This window comes from Oncorhynchus mykiss, chromosome 25 (assembly GCF_057628025.1).
Source record: "Oncorhynchus mykiss isolate SJ-2025 chromosome 25, ASM5762802v1, whole genome shotgun sequence".
Lineage (NCBI taxonomy): Eukaryota > Metazoa > Chordata > Actinopteri > Salmoniformes > Salmonidae > Oncorhynchus > Oncorhynchus mykiss.
The window spans coordinates 83211137-83229876 of NC_143046.1; the positions used below are offsets into that span (position 1 = coordinate 83211137).

General features: G+C 44.7%; 1 protein-coding gene across 1 annotated transcript in view; it reads left to right on the forward strand.

Moving 5' to 3' along the window:
* Positions 1 to 18740, forward strand: part of LOC110504241 (dynein axonemal heavy chain 6) — a 60767-nt gene that overhangs the window by 34124 nt on the left and 7903 nt on the right. The window contains exons 31-51 of the mRNA XM_090219331.1: positions 950 to 1090; positions 1234 to 1401; positions 1730 to 1900; positions 2775 to 2942; positions 3760 to 3957; positions 6760 to 6918; positions 7005 to 7199; positions 7375 to 7569; positions 10918 to 11043; positions 11813 to 11907; positions 12133 to 12292; positions 12545 to 12676; positions 12780 to 12875; positions 13015 to 13155; positions 13436 to 13651; positions 14003 to 14233; positions 15569 to 15690; positions 15865 to 16109; positions 16358 to 16797; positions 17131 to 17326; positions 17523 to 17735. Coding sequence (XP_090075457.1) covers positions 950 to 1090; positions 1234 to 1401; positions 1730 to 1900; positions 2775 to 2942; positions 3760 to 3957; positions 6760 to 6918; positions 7005 to 7199; positions 7375 to 7569; positions 10918 to 11043; positions 11813 to 11907; positions 12133 to 12292; positions 12545 to 12676; positions 12780 to 12875; positions 13015 to 13155; positions 13436 to 13651; positions 14003 to 14233; positions 15569 to 15690; positions 15865 to 16109; positions 16358 to 16797; positions 17131 to 17326; positions 17523 to 17735 — 3808 coding nt within the window. The remainder of the gene's footprint in view (positions 1 to 949; positions 1091 to 1233; positions 1402 to 1729; positions 1901 to 2774; positions 2943 to 3759; positions 3958 to 6759; positions 6919 to 7004; positions 7200 to 7374; positions 7570 to 10917; positions 11044 to 11812; positions 11908 to 12132; positions 12293 to 12544; positions 12677 to 12779; positions 12876 to 13014; positions 13156 to 13435; positions 13652 to 14002; positions 14234 to 15568; positions 15691 to 15864; positions 16110 to 16357; positions 16798 to 17130; positions 17327 to 17522; positions 17736 to 18740) is intronic.

Below are 18740 nucleotides of genomic sequence, written 5' to 3' on the forward strand. Positions count from 1 at the left end.
CACGACGCTCGCTCACTAGCAGCAGACGAAAAGTCAAAAAGTTCCGTTATAGTCCGTAGAAACATGTCAAAGAATGTATAGAATCAATCTTGAGGATGTTTTTAGCATAAATCTTCAATAATGTTCCAACCGGAGAATTCCTTTGTCTGTAGAAAAGCAATGGAACGCAAGATAACTTTCACGTGACCGCTCATGGTCAGCTCGTGGCTCCTGGCAGACCTCTGACTCATTCCCCTCTCATTCGCCCCCACTTCACAGTAGAAGCCTCAAACAAGGTTCTAAAGACTGTTGACATCTAGTGGAAGCCCTGGGAAGTGCAATATGACCCCATAGACACTTAAAAAACTACAAACCTCAGATTTCCCACTTCCTGGTTGGATTTTTTCTCAGGTTTTTGCCAGCCATATGAGTTCTGTTATACTCACAGACACCATTCAAACAGTTTTAGAAACTTCAGAGTGTTTTCTATCCAAATCGACTAATTATATGCATATTCTAGATTTTATGGCTGAGTAGCAGGCAGTTTAATTTGGGCACGCTTTTCATCCAAAATTCCCAATGCTGCCCCCTACATCTACTCGCTTAACCTGGAAGCCAGCCACACTCTAGTATTGGAGGAAACACTGACGACTGAAGTCAACTGATGACTGAAGTCAGCCTGCAGGCACCTGGCCCGTCACAAGGAGTCGCTAGAGTGCGATGAGCCAAGAAAAGCCCCCCGGCCAAACCTTCCCCTAACCCGAATGACGCTGGGCCAATTGTGTACCGCCCTATGGGACTCCCACTCACGGCCGGCTTTGACACAGCCTCGGATCAAACCCCAGGCTGTAGTGAAACCTCAACACTGCTATGCAGTGCCTTAGACCGCTGCGCCACTCGAAAGGCTCCAGATCTATCTTATTAATGAATATATACTGTAACAATGATGTTTCAATATCTGTATCTGCAGGGCATCCAGGATGTGACTCTGTGTGCAGCCTGTGCCCCTCCGGGTGGGGGCCGTCAGAACCTCAGCCCCCGTCTGCTAAGACACTTCTCTGTCCTGCTGCTGCCACACCCCTCTAGCAACACCATGCAACACATCTTCCAGGTCATTGCCCCTCAGTCTTTAGTTGATTAGCTGCAGCACATCCTATACTAAGCCTACTGTATGTGTAAGTGCCAGCTGTGTCGCTATGTAATATCAAATTAGGGGAAGTACCTGAAATGCTTTCTGTCTGGTATATCAACCAGGTCCAACTCGGGAAGTTCTTTGGTATCAGAGATTTCTCCAAGGAGGTGCGTAAATGCAGAGAGGCCTTGGTGTCTGCCTCCATCACTGTCTACAATGAGATGTGTCAACGTATGATGCCCACTCCAGCCAAATACCACTACACATTTAACCTCCGAGACCTGTCCAAGGTAAGACACACACATTCTCATTGGTTTCTCTTCTTCCACTGTCTTTTACTATTGTGTGTGTTTAAGATCGTCTACAATACAGTCAGACTGCACAGAATCACTGATCTACAAGTCACCTTGCACTGCACCTAACTACTCATTATGTGATCAACATGAGTGATTCTGCACCTCGCCTTACTCAAACTGATCCCCTTAAACACTGTGATTAGCTTAGGTATAGAGAGAGGCGCTTGACTATTGATATGCAATGGTATTCTCTCTATAGCTGGTCCAGGGCCTGTTGCAGACCAGCGACTCTCATCTGAACTCATTGGTAATCTCTCTATAGGTGGTCCAGGGCCTGATGCAGGCCAGCGACTCTGAGCTAAACTCAGAGGAGGCTGCAGCCTACCTGTTTTCCCACGAGACCTCCAGAGTGTTCCACGACCGCCTCGTCAACGAGCAGGACAGAGAACTGTTCTTTCAGATACTGTCCAACGAGTTGCACAGTTACTTCAAGGTACTGGTAGCCAACGTGTCAAGAGAGGTCTCACGTGTACACAGTAACTCAACTGCTGAAATGTGTACTCTAGACGCACTTCAGGCCATTCAGAATGAGTTCTCATTTATTCTAATGTAATCCATTTATGCCAAGCTTATGCACATGTTGATTCCTGTGTTGAATTTATAAAAGGTTTTATTTGGGGACATTTTGCAGACGGTCTTTCACAGAGCGACTTAAAGTTAGTGCATTCATCTTCAGATAGCTAGGTGAGACAACCAAATTCATATTTGTTGAAAATAGGTAAACGTGCCTCCCGAATGGCACTGTAGTCTTAAGGCACTGCATCGCAGTGCTTGAGGCGTCACTACAGACCCGGGTTCGATCACAGGCTATGTAGCAGCCGGTTGCGACTGGGAGACCCATGATGCAGCGCACAATTGGCACAGCCTCGTCCGGGTTAGGGGAGGGTTTGGCCGGCTGGGATGTTCTTGTCCCATTGTGCTCTAGCGACTCCTTGTGGCACGGCCGGGCGCATGCACGTTGACTTTGGTCACCAGTTGTACCGTGTTCCCTCCGACACATACGGTGCGGCTGGCTTCTGGGTTAAGCGAGCAGTGTGTCAAGAAGCAGTGTGGCTTGGCAGGGTTGTGTTTCGGAGGACACATGGCTCTCGACCTTTGCCTTTCCCAAGTCCGTAGGGGAGTTGCAGCGATGGGACAAGACTGTAACTATGCCTGTCTGCCTGCTTTATATAGCAAGCCACAGTCACGTGACTCACTGTCTGTAGGAGCGAACCATGAACAGGGTAGTGTACCTAATAAACTGGCCACTGGACACAGTGTAAAATGACTTTCCAGTTACTTTTTCTTGTTCGTGCATGACTGTTAAGGTGTCCTGGCCACCAGAGGAGCTGATGAGAGAACCCATAGCATTCGGAGACTTCCTGGATGTGAGCATCCCAACTGCTTCTAGGATCTATAAGCACCTGCCAGAGTTGAAGAAGATCCAGGCTGTACTGGAGGAGTGTCACGCTAGTCATGGAAGGAAAGCCTCTCAGGTACAGTTCACTTTAGCCACACTGACTCACCCACAATAGCATCTGCTAAACACGTGTATGTTACCAATATAATTTGATTTGATTTGACTATTTCTTTACAGTACAGTAAGCTACCAATGTGCAATCTTGATAAGATTAATATCTGCATTATAATAACACATTTATTTTGTAAATCTAGTGTGTGTGTGTGTGTGTGTGTGTGTGTGTGTGTGTGTGTGTGTGTGTGTGTGTGTGTGTGTGTGTGTGTGTGTGTGTGTGTGTGTGTGTGTGTGTGTAGTTCCCCATGGTGTTTTTCAGGGAGGCAGTGGAACACATCACTAGAGCCGCCCGGGTTTTCAGATTGAAGGGAGCACACATGATGCTGGTACCTGTCCTGGACACACCTTTTAGATCTCTGATGTCACTGAGACACTTTCCCTGTATGCTCTCTTTTAGAGTGTGGGCGGTAACTGTAACGGTCAATCAGAAATAACTGTAAACGGACCGTTTATCATTCTGCAGTACACCTGTCAGTCAACTGATCAAGACATCCTGTGGCAGCTGTAGGCCTAGTAATAACGTGTATTCGTTGTCATAGTGACAACACAGACCATTCGGGGATTCAGGGTGTGTTCATTGTCATAGTAACAACACAGACCATTCGCCGCTTCAGGTGTGTTCGCTCAATAATATGTTGTTCAGGTTCCCAATGGCTATTGCATCACTATTACACTTTCATGGCTCCTTCCTGCTATTTGATTGATTGATTCATTGATTGAATGATTGATCAATTGATTGATTACTGATAATGACTGACCACTTTATTCCCTCTGTGTAGATTGGACTGGATGGCACAGGGAAGGAGGAGTGTGTGACTCTGGCCTGTCATGTGTCTGGAAGCCATCTCTACAGGCTGTCTGTCTGCCGGAACTGCAGCTACTCAGACTTCAGAGATGACCTCAAGAGGGTGTTCAGACAGGCCGGGATCCAACGTAAAAACACTGTGCTGCTCATTACTGACTCAGACATTGTCAAGGTCCGTTTAAAGTGTGAAAGACAGTAGGAAGATTAGTTAGAGAAGATTAGTTGGTCCATATCTGTTACGTACTGTCGTTATCTAGCCTGGTCCATATCTGTTACGTACTGTCGTTATCTAGCCTGGTCCATATCTGTTACGTACTGTCGTTATCTAGCCTGGTCCATATCTGTTACGTACTGTCGTTATCTAGCCTGGTCCATATCTGTTACGTACTGTCGTTATCTAGCCTGGTCCATATCTGTTACGTACTGTCGTTATCTAGCCTGGTCCATATCTGTTACGTACTGTCGTTATCTAGCCTGGTCCATATCTGTTACGTACTGTCGTTATCTAGCCTGGTCCATATCTGTTACGTACTGTCGTTATCTAGCCTGGTCCATATCTGTTACGTACTGTCGTTATCTAGCCTGGTCCATATCTGTTACGTACTGTCGTTATCTAGCCTGGTCCATATCTGTTACGTACTGTCGTTATCTAGCCTGGTCCATATCTGTTACGTACTGTCGTTATCTAGCCTGGTCCATATCTGTTACGTACTGTCGTTATCTAGCCTGGTCCATATCTGTTACGTACTGTCGTTATCTAGCCTGGTCCATATCTGTTACGTACTGTCGTTATCTAGCCTGGTCCATATCTGTTACGTACTGTCGTTATCTAGCCTGGTCCATATCTGTTACGTACTGTCGTTATCTAGCCTGGTCCATATCTGTTACGTACTGTCGTTATCTAGCCTGGTTCATATCTGTTACGTACTGTCGTTATCTAGCCTGGTCCATATCTGTTACGTACTGTCGTTATCTAGCCTGGTCCATATCTGTTACGTACTGTCGTTATCTAGCCTGGTCCATATCTGTTACATACTGTCGTTATCTAGCCTGGTTCAGATGTTACGTACTGTCGTTATCTAGCCTGGTTCATATCTGTTACGTACTGTTGTTAGCTAGCCTGGTTCAGATGTTACGTACTATCATTAGCTAGCCTGGTTCAGATGTTACGTACTATCGTTATCTAGCCTGGTCCAGATGTTACGTACTATCATTAGGTAGCCTGGTTCAGATGTTACGTACTATCGTTAGCTAGCCTGGTTCAGATGTTACGTACTATCGTTAGCTAGCCTGGTTCAGATGTTACGTACTATCGTTAGCTAGCCTGGTTCAAATGTTACGTACTATCATTAGCTAGCCTGGTTCAGATGTTACGTACTATCGTTAGCTAGCCTGGTTCAGATGTTACGTACTATCGTTAGCTAGCCTGGTTCAAATGTTACGTACTATCATTAGCTAGCCTGGTTCAGATGTTACGTACTATCGTTAGCTAGCCTGGTTCAGATGTTACGCACTATCGTTAGCTAGCCTGGTTCAGATGTTACGTACTATTATTAGCTAGCCTGGTTCAGATGTTACGTACTATCATTAGTTAGCCTGGTTCAGATGTTACGTACTATCATTAGGTAGCCTGGTTCAGATGTTACCTACTATCATTAGCTAGCCTGGTTCAGATGTTACGTACTATCATTAGCTAGCCTGGTTCAGATGTTACCTACTATCGTTAGCTAGCCTGGTTCTGATGTTACGTACTATCATTAGGTAGCCTGGTTCAGATGTTACGTACTATCGTTAGCTAGCCTGGTTCAGATGTTACGTACTATCATTTGCTAGCCTGGTTCAGATGTTACGTACTATCATTAGCTAGCCTGGTTCAGATGTTACGTACTATCATTAGGTAGCCTGGTCCATATCTGTTACGTACTGTCGTTATCTAGCCTGGTTCAGATGTTACGTACTGTCGTTATCTAGCCTGGTTCATATCTGTTACGTACTGTTGTTAGCTAGCCTGGTTCAGATGTTACGTACTATCATTAGCTAGCCTGGTTCAGATGTTACGTACTATCATTAGCTAGCCTGGTTCAGATGTTACGTACTATCATTATCTAGCCTGGTTCAGATGTTACGTACTATCATTAGGTAGCCTGGTTCAGATGTTACGTACTATCGTTAGCTAGCCTGGTTCAGATGTTACGTACTATCGTTAGCTAGCCTGGTTCAGATGTTACGTACTATCGTTAGCTAGCCTGGTTCAGATGTTACGTACTATCGTTAGCTAGCCTGGTTCAAATGTTACGTACTATCATTAGGTAGCCTGGTTCAGATGTTACGTACTATCGTTAGCTAGCCTGGTTCAGATGTTACGTACTATCGTTAGCTAGCCTGGTTCAGATGTTACGTACTATCGTTAGCTAGCCTGGTTCAGATGTTACGTACTATCATTAGCTAGCCTGGTTCAGATGTTACGTACTATCGTTAGCTAGCCTGGTTCAGATGTTACGTACTATCGTTAGCTAGCCTGGTTCAGATGTTACGTACTATTATTAGGTAGCCTGGTTCAGATGTTACGTACTATCGTTAGCTAGCCTGGTTCAGATGTTACGTACTATCATTAGCTAGCCTGGTTCAGATGTTACGTACTATCGTTAGCTAGCCTGGTTCAGATGTTACGTACTATCATTAGCTAGCCTGGTTCAGATGTTACGTACTATCATTAGCTAGCCTGGTTCAGATGTTACCTACTATCGTTAGCTAGCCTGGTTCAGATGTTACGTACTATCGTTAGCTAGCCTGGTTCAGATGTTACGTACTATCGTTAGCTAGCCTGGTTCAGATGTTACGTACTATCATTAGCTAGCCTGGTTCAGATGTTACGTACTATCGTTAGCTAGCCTGGTCCCTAGATCGGTATCGTTAGTAAAAGTAGTCCATTCTATTGATCACCTGTGACATCTTCTCTGTGTTTTGTTCAAAGGAGTCAGTCCTTGAGGATCTGAACTGCATTCTGAAATATGGTGATGTCCCTGGCCTGTTTGACAACGATGAGATTGATTCAATCACTGTGGATCTCAAGTCAACCATGGAGAGCTCTATTGGTGAAAATAGAGAGGAGATGTACTCTTATTTCATAGAGGTACAGTACGGTATAATATTCACTCTAGATTTGTTGATTTATGCCATGGTTTGAGAAGAAGCATTGAACTTCTTCTTCTTCTTTAGCAAGTTCATCAGAGACTACACATCGTCCTGGCCCTGAGCCCTGCTGGGATGCGTCTGAGACAGTACTGTTGGGCCCACCCGGCCCTGCTCTCCTGTTGTAACATAGACTGGTACAGTGAGTGGTCTAAAGATGCTCTGCTGCAGGTAGCCAACAGCACCTACATCAACTCTGACCACTTTGACTGGCTCGGACAGGTACAGTAGTTCCCCATTCACCAGATAATGACAAGCGCTATTTGTATGTGCACTACAATTCAACTTCTTTCTGCAAATGTGTACATGAAATAAACCAAAAACAAAATAAGGTTAATTGTACATATTGAATGAGGATTATGTCCAGAATCTGGAACCCCAGTTGTTTACCTTTCAGGTCCTGCAGAACAAGGTAGCCAGAGTGTGTGTGGATATCCACCAGAGCTCAACCCAGATGGCTGCTCAGTATCTGCAGGAGATGAGAAGGCCCTACTACATAGTCCCCAGCACTTTCATCGAGTACATAGACACCTTCACCAAGATGTGTCGTTCAGAGGGGTCTAAGCTCCATAATGTCAGGTTAAGGCTGGAGGTTGATCTATTGATTGACTGAGTTGTTGGTTGTGACTGTTATTTTCTTGGAAATGATGTTTGCTGAGTGGAGAGTAATATTAAAAGGACTGTATATTGTCTGTTTTTTCCCACAGAGATCGTTTTAGTAACGGACTCTCTATATTATCTGAAGCAACATCTCTAGTCACTGTCATGCAAGATGAACTTCTAGCTCTAGGCCCACAGATAGAGGAGAAGTCAAAGGTAAATAAGAGGATTCAATATCAAGATAGGGTGTTCAGATTTTGAGAGAAAGAGAGAGTGTGACTAATTGATTGTGTGTGTGTGACTGACTGATTGTGTGTGTGTGTGTGTGACTGACTGATTGTGTGTGTGACTGACTGACTGATTGTGTGTGTGACTGACTGTGTGTGTGTGACTGACTGGCTAATTGTGTGTGTGACTGACTGATTGTGTGTGTGTGACTGACTGATTGTGTGTGTGTGTGTGAGACTGACTGATTGTGTGTGTGTGTGACTGACTGATTGTGTGTGTGACTGACTGATTGTGTGTGTGTGACTGACTTATTGTGTGTGTGTGTGACTGACTGATTGTGTGTGTGACTGACTGATTGTGTGTGTGTGACTGACTGTGTTTGTGTGACTGACTGACTGTGTTTGTGTGTGTGACTGACTGACCTATTGTGTGTGTGTGACTGACTGATTGTATGTGTGTGTGACTGACTGACTGATTGTGTGTGTGACTGACTGACTGACTGATTGTATGTGTGTGACTGACTGATTGTATGTGTGTGACTGACTGACTTATTGTGTGTGTGACTGACTGATTGTGTGTGACTGACTGATTTATTGTGTATGTGACTGACTGATTGTATGTGTGTGTGTGACTGACTGATTGTGTGTGTGTGTGACTGACTGATTGTGTGTGTGACTGACTGACTGACTGATTGTATGTGTGACTGACTGACTGACTGATTGTGTGTGACTGACTGATTGTATGTGTGTGACTGACTTATTGTGTGTGTGACTGACTGATTGTGTGTGTGTGACTGACTGACTGATTGTGTGTGTGTGTGTGTGACTGACTGATTGTGTGTGTGACTGACTGACTGACTGATTGTGTGTGTGACTGACTGATTGTGTGTGTGTGTGTGACTGACTGATTGTGTGTGTGTGTGACTGACTGATTGTGTGTGTGACTGACTGACTGACTGATTGTGTGTGTGTGTGACTGACTGACTGATTGTATGTGTGACTGACTGACTTATTGTGTGTGTGACTGACTGACTGATTGTGTGTGTGTGTGTGTGTGTGTGTGTGTGTGACTGACTGATTGTGTGTGTGTGTGACTGACTGATTGTGTGTGTGACTGACTGACTGATTGTGTGTGTGACTGACTGATTGTGTGTGTGACTGACTGACTGATTGTGTGTGTGACTGACTGATTGTGTGTGTGTGACTGACTGCCTGATTGTGTGTGTGATTGACTGACTGATTGTGTGTGTGTGACTGACTGATTGTGTGACTGACTGACTAATTGTGTGTGTGGGACTGACTGACTGACTGATTGTGTGTGTGTGACTGACTGATTGTGTTTGTGTGACTGACTGACTGTGTGTGTGTGTGACTGACTGACTGACTGACTGTGTGTGTGTGTGTGTGTGTGTGTGTGTGTGTGTGTCTGACTGACTGATTGTGTGTGTGTGACTGACTTATTGTGTGTGTGACTGACTGACTGATTGTGTGTGACTGACTGATTGTGTGTGTGACTGACTGACTGACTGATTGTGTGTGTGTGTGTGACTGACTGACTGACTGACTGATTGTGTGTGTGTGACTGACTGACTGACTGTGTTTGTGTTTGACTGACTGACTGATTGTGTGTGTGTGTGTGTGTGTGTGTGTGTGACTGACTGACTGACTGACTGACTGACTGATTGTATGTGTGTGTGTGTGACTGACTGATTGTGTGTGTGTGTGACTGACTGATTGTGTGTGTGACTGACTGACTGACTGATTGTATGTGTGACTGACTGACTGACTGATTGTGTGTGACTGACTGATTGTATGTGTGTGACTGACTGACTTATTGTGTGTGTGACTGACTGATTGTGTGTGACTGACTGATTGTGTGTGTGTGGGTGACTGACTGACTGATTGTATGTGTGACTGACTGACTTATTGTGTGTGTGACTGACTGATTGTGTGTGTGTGACTGACTGACTGATTGTGTGTGTGTGTGTGTGACTGACTGATTGTGTGTGTGACTGACTGACTGACTGATTGTGTGTGTGACTGACTGATTGTGTGTGTGTGACTGACTGACTGATTGTATGTGTGACTGACTGATTGTGTGTGTGTGTGTGTGTGTGACTGACTGATTGTGTGTGTGTGTGACTGACTGATTGTGTGTGTGACTGACTGACTGACTGATTGTGTTTGTGTGTGACTGACTGACTGATTGTATGTGTGACTGACTGACTTATTGTGTGTGTGACTGACTGACTGATTGTGTGTGTGTGTGTGTGTGTGTGTGTGTGTGTGACTGACTGATTGTGTGTGTGTGTGACTGACTGATTGTGTGTGTGACTGACTGACTGATTGTGTGTGTGACTGACTGATTGTGTGTGTGACTGACTGACTGATTGTGTGTGTGACTGACTGATTGTGTGTGTGTGACTGACTGCCTGATTGTGTGTGTGATTGACTGACTGATTGTGTGTGTGTGACTGACTGATTGTGTGACTGACTGACTAATTGTGTGTGTGGGACTGACTGACTGACTGATTGTGTGTGTGTGACTGACTGATTGTGTTTGTGTGACTGACTGACTGTGTGTGTGTGACTGACTGACTGCCTGACTGATTGTGTGTGTGTGACTGACTGACTGACTGATTTTGTGTGACTGACTGACTGTGTGTGTGTGTGTGTGTGTGTGTGTGTCTGACTGACTGATTGTGTGTGTGTGACTGACTTATTGTGTGTGTGACTGACTGACTGATTGTGTGTGACTGACTGATTGTGTGTGTGACTGACTGACTGACTGATTGTGTGTGTGTGTGTGACTGACTGACTGACTGACTGATTGTGTGTGTGTGACTGACTGACTGACTGTGTTTGTGTTTGACTGACTGACTGATTGTGTGTGTGTGTGTGTGTGTGACTGACTGACTGACTGACTGACTGATTGTGTGTGTGTGTGTGTGATTGACTGATTGTGTGTGTGTGACTGACTGACTGACTGATTGTGTGTGTGTGTGTGTGTGTGTGTGTGTGTGTGTGTGTGTGTGTGTGTGTGTGTGTGTGTGTGTGTGTGTGTGTGTGTGTGTGTGTGACTGACTGTGTGTGACTGACTGTGTTTTGGACAGGAAATAGAGATATTGATGGGTAAACTGAAAGAGGATTCTCAAGCTGTGGAACAAGTCCGAGCCATCGTCAAAATCGAAGAAGACATGATGGTGCAAGAAACACGGATCGTTCATGAATATGCAGAGGTGAGGTGAACATCAATGTGAACATCAATATGAATATGGTGAGATGAACATCAATATGAATATGGTGAGGTGAACATCAATATGAATATGCAGAGGTGAGGTGAACATCAATATGAATATGGTGAGGTGAACATCAATATGAATATGGTGAGATGAACATCAATATGAATATGGTGAGATGAACATCAATATGAATATGGTGAGGTGAACATCAATATGAATATGCAGAGGTGAGGTGAACATCAATGTGAACATCAATATGAATATGGTGAGATGAACATCAATATGAATATGGTGAGGTGAACATCAATATGAATATGGTGAGATGAACATCAATATGAATATGGTGAGGTGAACATCAATATGAATATGGTGAGATGAACATCAATATGAATATGGTGAGGTGAATTTAAATATGCAGAGGTGCGGAGACCATCAATATGAATATGGTGAGATGAACATCAATATGAATATGGTGAGGTGAATTTAAATATGCAGAGGTGCGGAGACCATCAATATGAATATGGTGAGATGAACATCAATATGAATATGGTGAGATTAATTTAAATATGCAGAGGTGCGGAGACCATCAATATGAATATGCAGAGGTGAATTTAAATATGCAGAGGCGAGGAGAACATCAATATGTTTTCATGAGAGTGCTACATACACCCACACTCACCCTTTGATAAATGTGTTCTCTGTTGACTGTGAGTAACATTTTGTTTATGTAAATCATTTGTTCCCATTGTGTGTTGTAAAACTGTAGGATGCCACGGCAGATTTGAATAAAGTTTTGCCACTGCTGGAGAAAGCAGTTTCAGCTTTAGATGCTCTGCAAAAGAGCGACATTTCAGAGATAAGGCAAGTGAATAAAATCATGCTTAATTATTCACCTAAGCATGCCTTTTCCTTTCATAAACACTTGGGGGGGTTACAATATTGTTGTCAAATTTACCTGATCGAAAAAAAATTCCAAGTAGAACTAATGTTTTGAGGCAACGAATCAATATGACACACTGTCGATATGTAATAGTGAATTCATTCTGAATTGAATGTATTGATCTCCTGTTCATTATTTGGCTCCAGAGTATACACCAAGCCTCCAGAACTGGTCCTGACAGTGATGCATGCAGTCTGCATCCTGCTACAGCAGAGGCCTGACTGGACTACAGCTAAACAGCTGCTAGGAGACCCTGGCTTCCTCAAGAGACTGGTCACCCTGGACAAAGACAGCCTGCCAGAGAAGGTACAGTATTTAGGCCCCAATCATACCTTGAGATGTGCTTATCTTCTAGCTTTAGATTCTCTTGTTTATTATACTTGTTTATAAGTGTCTTGTGGTCCTGTGTGGCTCAGTCGGTAGAGCATGGCGCTTGCAGCGCCAAGGGTTGTGGTTTTGATTCCCGCTAGGGAAAATGCACGCTTTGGATAAAAGTGTCTGCTAAATGGCATATATTATATTATAATAGTGCATGATACTATGTTTGAATTGCTGTAGGTGTTTCTGAAGTTGAGGAGGTATTCTAAGTGTCCTGACTTTAACCCTGCCAAGGTGGGCATGGTGTCTATAGCCTGTCGTTCTATGTGCCTCTGGGTGCTGGCTTTGGAGCACTACCATGAAGTCTACAAGGTACAGTTTGACTGTTGTGTGCCTTTAGTTCTCCAGAAGGAAATATTACCTTATTGTTAATCATGAATGCAACAGTGTTATATTGATGTCCTATCTTCCCCAGATAATTGAGCCCAAACGGAACAAAGTCAACGTGGCCCAAGCAGCATTGGTGAAATCAGAATCTAATCTGATGAAAAAACAGAAAAGACTATCGAAGGTAAGATATTTACTGTTTGGCAACGTGTTTGATAATTCATTCACACAAATGACAAGGGCTCGTTTCTCCGTTCAGTGTATGCTTTATCAATGAATTGATTAATTGGTTGATGATTGATTGTTCTGTGCTGTCTGTTTAGATCGAGGAGCATCAGAAAGCTTTGGAGGACCGCTACGATGCCAGTGTGTCTGAGAGACAGGAGCTGGGGAGACGTAAAGAGAGGACCACGAACAGAGTGCAGAGAGCTGCTTCACTCATATCAGCCCTGTCTAATGAAAAGGTCCGACCAAACAGTTCCTGTACAATAGTAAATATTGTTGAATTTCATAAAGCCAGACCAATATGGCACTTATGGATCTGATTCGATACCAGTCTTTGGGAGTCAGAATACACCGATTCCGATATTTCTGCCGATACATGTTTTTTAGATGAAAATTTAACTCCAAAAGAGATGCATAACTACAATGACACTTTGAATGCTGATTTCATCCATGCGTGCTTTCTGTTGATTTGACCTGCCTGTTGCCCTGTGCGTGTCTGTGTCGGCCTCTGTGTATCAGGATCGCTGGGAGAAGGCAGTGTGTGACCTGGACAACAAGCTGCAGCACATAGTGGGTGACGTCATGGTTTCCTCAGCGTTCATCACGTACTGTGGACCTCTGACGGCCGACTACCGTAAAGCCATGGTGAAGAAGTGGCTGGACTTCTGCCACAACATGGAGATCCCTGTCTCTCCTCAGTACACCTTCACCTCAGCCATGACCGAGAAGAACCAGGTGATGTGGTCATGTAGCAGGGGTTTTTATCCTAAGCAACTTATAAAATTGTCAGCATTGACAGACACATAAATGCACTGATCGACATTCAGTGGTGCAAGTAATCTCTTAACATTAGTCTCATTTAATTCAGAGCTATAGCTCCACACGATAGTGGATTCAAAGCATTTTGGGGTGATATCCATCTCAAAGGATCATAAAGGTCAATCTCATGTGAATGTTCACAGAATATTTTTAAGAAATTAGAAACAACAACACATGCATTTTGTTTTGGCATGTATTGCCATAATGCACCAGATTTAGCTATTTTCTCAACATTTTAATGATATCGGAAAATCTTATCTCCCTCAGGTGAGACACTGGCAGAACACAGGCCTGCCACCAGATCAGAACTCCACAGAGAATGCTTTGATCGTGAAGAACGGTCCCCACTGGCCCCTGCTGATCGACCCCCAGGGCCAGGCCACCAGGTGGATAAGCTCTATGGAGGGGGTCAGGCTCAGGAAGATGCTGGCCTCAGACCCCAACTATATGAAGACAGTGGAGAGGGCCATTCGCATGGGGGACACTGTCCTTATTCAGGTACTTGCTTAGGCTACTTAAACCTTTTAGTTCTTTGGGGAGCATAGATTATTTGACAAATTTCCTCCAGCGCCTTCTGTGTTGATCCCTTATTCAGGTATTGCCATATAGAATATACACATTTGATTGATTTTAATTCTACAATATAGAATCAAAGATTGTGATTCCCAACAGTAACCAGGTTTCCATTCAACCTTTTTATCAGAGTAAAGTACATGTGAATGGAAACAGCTAATTTGTCTGTAAACATTCCAAATGTCGACAAAAACAAAATACGCTAGACAAGGTGGGATCTTTTTGTGTCTGTAAAAATAAGTATGCGAGAAATAGCAGTGGAAACTATTGATCTAATAACCATCATATCGAAGTAAATGTGGAGTCATACGATGTTGTGGTCCTCCCATACGACTCGGGGAAAACATGCAATTTATTAGGCTAATGAATGATGAAATCAGTTATGATGAACTTCACAGGGGGGTGAAAGTTCACAATGAGTTTAATGCTGCTTTCCAATAAATATAAAGGGTCTTATTCTGATTGAAGTTTGGCTGCCGTTTGACAAATAAAAATTATTGCGCTCTTTTGTCCATAATAACCTCATCAAGTAGGCCCATCAAGGGACTGATTTAGAACTAGGACACCAGGTGTGTGCAATTAATTATCAGGTAGAACAGAAAACCAGCAGGCTCCGGACTTCGTAAGGTAAGAGTTGAATACCCCTGATGTAGGCTATACCCACACTGTATCTGCGAACTGTTGGCTAGAGGCCGCTTGCCAACACTGGAGTGGGCACATTCGTTATATAACGCAACAGTTTTAGTGACAAAACCATCAGTAGAGTTGAAAATGCGATGGATGATGACAATGCGATGGATGATGACAATGCGATGGGATGATGAAAATGCGATGGATGATGAAAATGCGATGGATGATGAAAATGCGATGGATGATGACAATGTGATGGATGATGACAATGCGATGGATGATGACAATGCGATGGATGATGACAATGTGATGGATGATGACAATGCGATGGATGATGACAATGCGATGGATGATGACAATGCGATGGTATTTAATAACAAAAGGTATTTTTATGTACTCTACGTCATCACGCACAGCCTTTTATCCACAAGAGGTCAATTTGATGGAAACATCTCTGATGGGAAATGTGGATTGTTTTTATGCAGATTTGTGCATGTTCACCTAAAAATCTGTTGCCAATTGAATGGAAACTTAGCTTAGTGGTTTTCTTAAATGAAACTGATGTACTAAATGAGATCAAGATTATTAGTCCTTATCGATCCTTCCCTTTGACCATTCTTCTGTTTTCAGGATGTTCTTGAGAACATAGATCCCTGTCTTCAGCCAATCCTGATCAAGAACCTTACAATACGTGACGGTCAATCATTCATCAAAATTGGAGACACTGAAATTGAGTACAATCCCAACTTTAGGTACATTTACTCATTCAATTGAGCCCTTATTTTCATCAAATTACCCTTCATTAAAAATATAAATGTTCATATTTGTAGCAGTAGGAATAGGTCTTATAAATTGTCACAACTCCTCTCCTCCTCATCTCCTTGCTTTTCCTTCTCCTCTCCCCTCTCCTCTCTTTCTCACCGAAGGCTCTACCTGGCCACCTGTCTGCCCAACCCCCACTTCCTCCCGGCAGTGTGTGTCCTGGTGAAGCTGATCAACTTCTCAGTAGAGTACGAGTGTCTGCAGGAGCAGCTGCTGTCCAGCGCGGTGTCTCTGTATCAGCCAGAGCTAGAGCTGCACCACAACCAGCTCCTCCACACTATTACTGCTGACCTGTTCAGCCTTCACGAGCTGGAGAACAGGTCCCTGCTGCTGCTGCAGGACACCCAGGGTGAGGGAGGGAGGGAGGGAGGGAGGGAGGGAGGGAGGGAGGTGGACGGGTGGATGGATTTTGTGCCGTTCCACCTGTCCCTAAATGTAACGTAAAAATCTTGATCAAGATCGACTGTTGGCTTTGCTTCTAGCACTCTTTAACTATTGTTTTTACTAAGAGGATAGAGAAAAGATAGAGATGAGCACATTGTCTCCCTTCACCTAAAATGTGACATATTAAAACACTAATACTTTGTCTTGCTTCAGGACACATATTGGACGACCAGGACCTCGTTGATAACCTGAAAAAGTCCAAGGTCACCTCCAATGAGATCTCCGTGCGAGTTGAGACGGCTAAGGACAAGGAGAAGGAGATCGACGAGGTCCGCAAGAAGTACCTCCCTATCGCTAACCGTGGTGCAGACCTGTATTTTGTCCTGGCCGACCTCACCCAGATCAACTACATGTACCAGTTCTCCCTGGACTGGTTCAATGACATGTATGTGAAAGCTTTGCAGGTGGCTACGGAAGGCCAGGAGTGGCCCACCCTGGACGTGTCCATGCCTGTGACGGGCACCCTGTGCCCGGCTGGAGCTAAAAGCCTGAGGAGGGCTGTGGTGGTGCCTGGAACATGTGCTCCCAGCATGGGGGACTTTAACCTTCGTCTCCTCAAGATGATGAACGCCATCACTGAGAGTATATACAAGGTAACAGTATTGATGATGATGAACGCCATCACTGAGAGTATATACAAGGTAACAGTATTGATGATGAACGCCATCACTGAGAGTATATACAAGGTAACAGTAATGAGAGTAACAATCATGGACAGGTAACATGCTATTTTCTTTTGGGTTTTACGCATCTTAAGTGGAGCTTGATTGAGTTTTTCCCCCTCCGTACTCTGTCTCTCCCCCTCATTACTCTCTATTTCCCCCACTCTCTCTATCTCTCTCTCTCCCTCCTTACTCTCTCTCTTCCTTACTCTCTCTATCTCTCTCTCCCCCTCTGTACTGTCTCTCTCCCCCTTCCCCCTCCAGGAAGTGTCCCTGGCCCTGTTTGTGGACGACCAGGTGGTTTTCTCCTTCCTGATGTGTTGTAACATCATGAAGACCAACAAGCACAACATGATAGTGGGCAGCACTGAGTTCCTGCCTGCTGAAGAGTGGAAGATATTCCTACACTCTGCTGTGCTGGCCAGCATGATGGACTCAAAGAGAGCCGAACAGGAGGAAGGTAAAAAAAATACCTGCTGTGTCAGGCATCTGTCAGTAATATGAGGCCGCATATTGAATCAGAGCTTGTCTTTAAAAGGCTCCAAACTGTCTTTCAATTGGAAAATAAGTAGACCATGAATGAGTGAGCCGTAATTAAGGGGGGGGGTGACCACAGTAAAATTGCTGAGTGCATCTGTGTGTGATTGTCTCACTAGGGGAGCTCCTGGGCGAGCGTCCGGACCACCCGTGGCTGACAGACAGCATGTGGGCACAGTGCCAGTACCTGTGTGCCCACCTGCCCTGCTTCGCCACCCTCTACAAGTCCATCCAGACCAACCGTTTGCAGTGGGAACTGTTCCAGCAGGCTAGGAACCTCTATGAGTTCCTCAGTGAGCCCTACACTGGACACGCTGGTTCTGGTACTGAAGGTCGGTGTTGCTGCGCTGGAACGTGAAGCTTCCCTGGTGAACATTGGGTTGCTTGACTTATTCCTAGAAGCTCTTGTGCAGAAAAGAGCCTCGACTATGGCATCTCCAGTGAACCTTGCTCTGGGAAGTTTTCTGTCCTGTGTTCCCTGATGCACGTTGTGTTTGAATTCACCACAGAGTATCATTTCCTTGACTTATTTCACAGAACCTCTTCATGGTAATGACAAGCCATACACGTTCCCCCTCACCGATAGAATCTCGTTCTAGCTCGTTCCCCCTCACCGATAGAATCTCGTTCTAGCTCGTTCCCCCTCACCGATAGAATCTCGTTCTAGCTCGTTCCCCCTCACCGATAGAATCTCGTTCTAGCTCGTTCCCCCTCACCGATAGAATCTCGTTCTAGCTCGTTCCCCCTCACCGATAGAATCTCGTTCTAGCTCGTTCCCCCTCACCAATAGAATCTCATTCTAGCTCGTTCCCCCTCACCGATAGAATCTCGTTCTAGCTCGTTCCCCCTCACCGATAGAATCTCGTTCTAGCTCGTTCCCCCTCACCGATAGAATCTCATTCTAGCTCGTTCCCCCTCACCGATAGAATCTCGTTCTAGCTCGTTCCCCCTCACCGATAGAATCTCGTTCTAGCTCGTTCCCCCTCACCGATAGAATCTCGTTCTAGCTCGTTCCCCCTCACCGATAGAATCTCATTCTAGCTCGTTCCCCCTCACCGATAGAATCTCGTTCTAGCTCGTTCCCCCTCACCGATAGAATCTCGTTCTAGCTCGTTCCCCCTCACCGATAGAATCTCGTTCTAGCTCGTTCCCCCTCACCAATAGAATCTCGTTCTAGCTCGTTCCCCCTCACCGATAGAATCTCGTTCTAGCTCGTTCCCCCTCACCAATAGAATCTCATTCTAGCTCGTTCCCCCTCACCGATAGAATCTCGTTCTAGCTCGTTCCCCCTCACCGATAGAATCTCGTTCTAGCTCGTTCCCCCTCACCGATAGAAT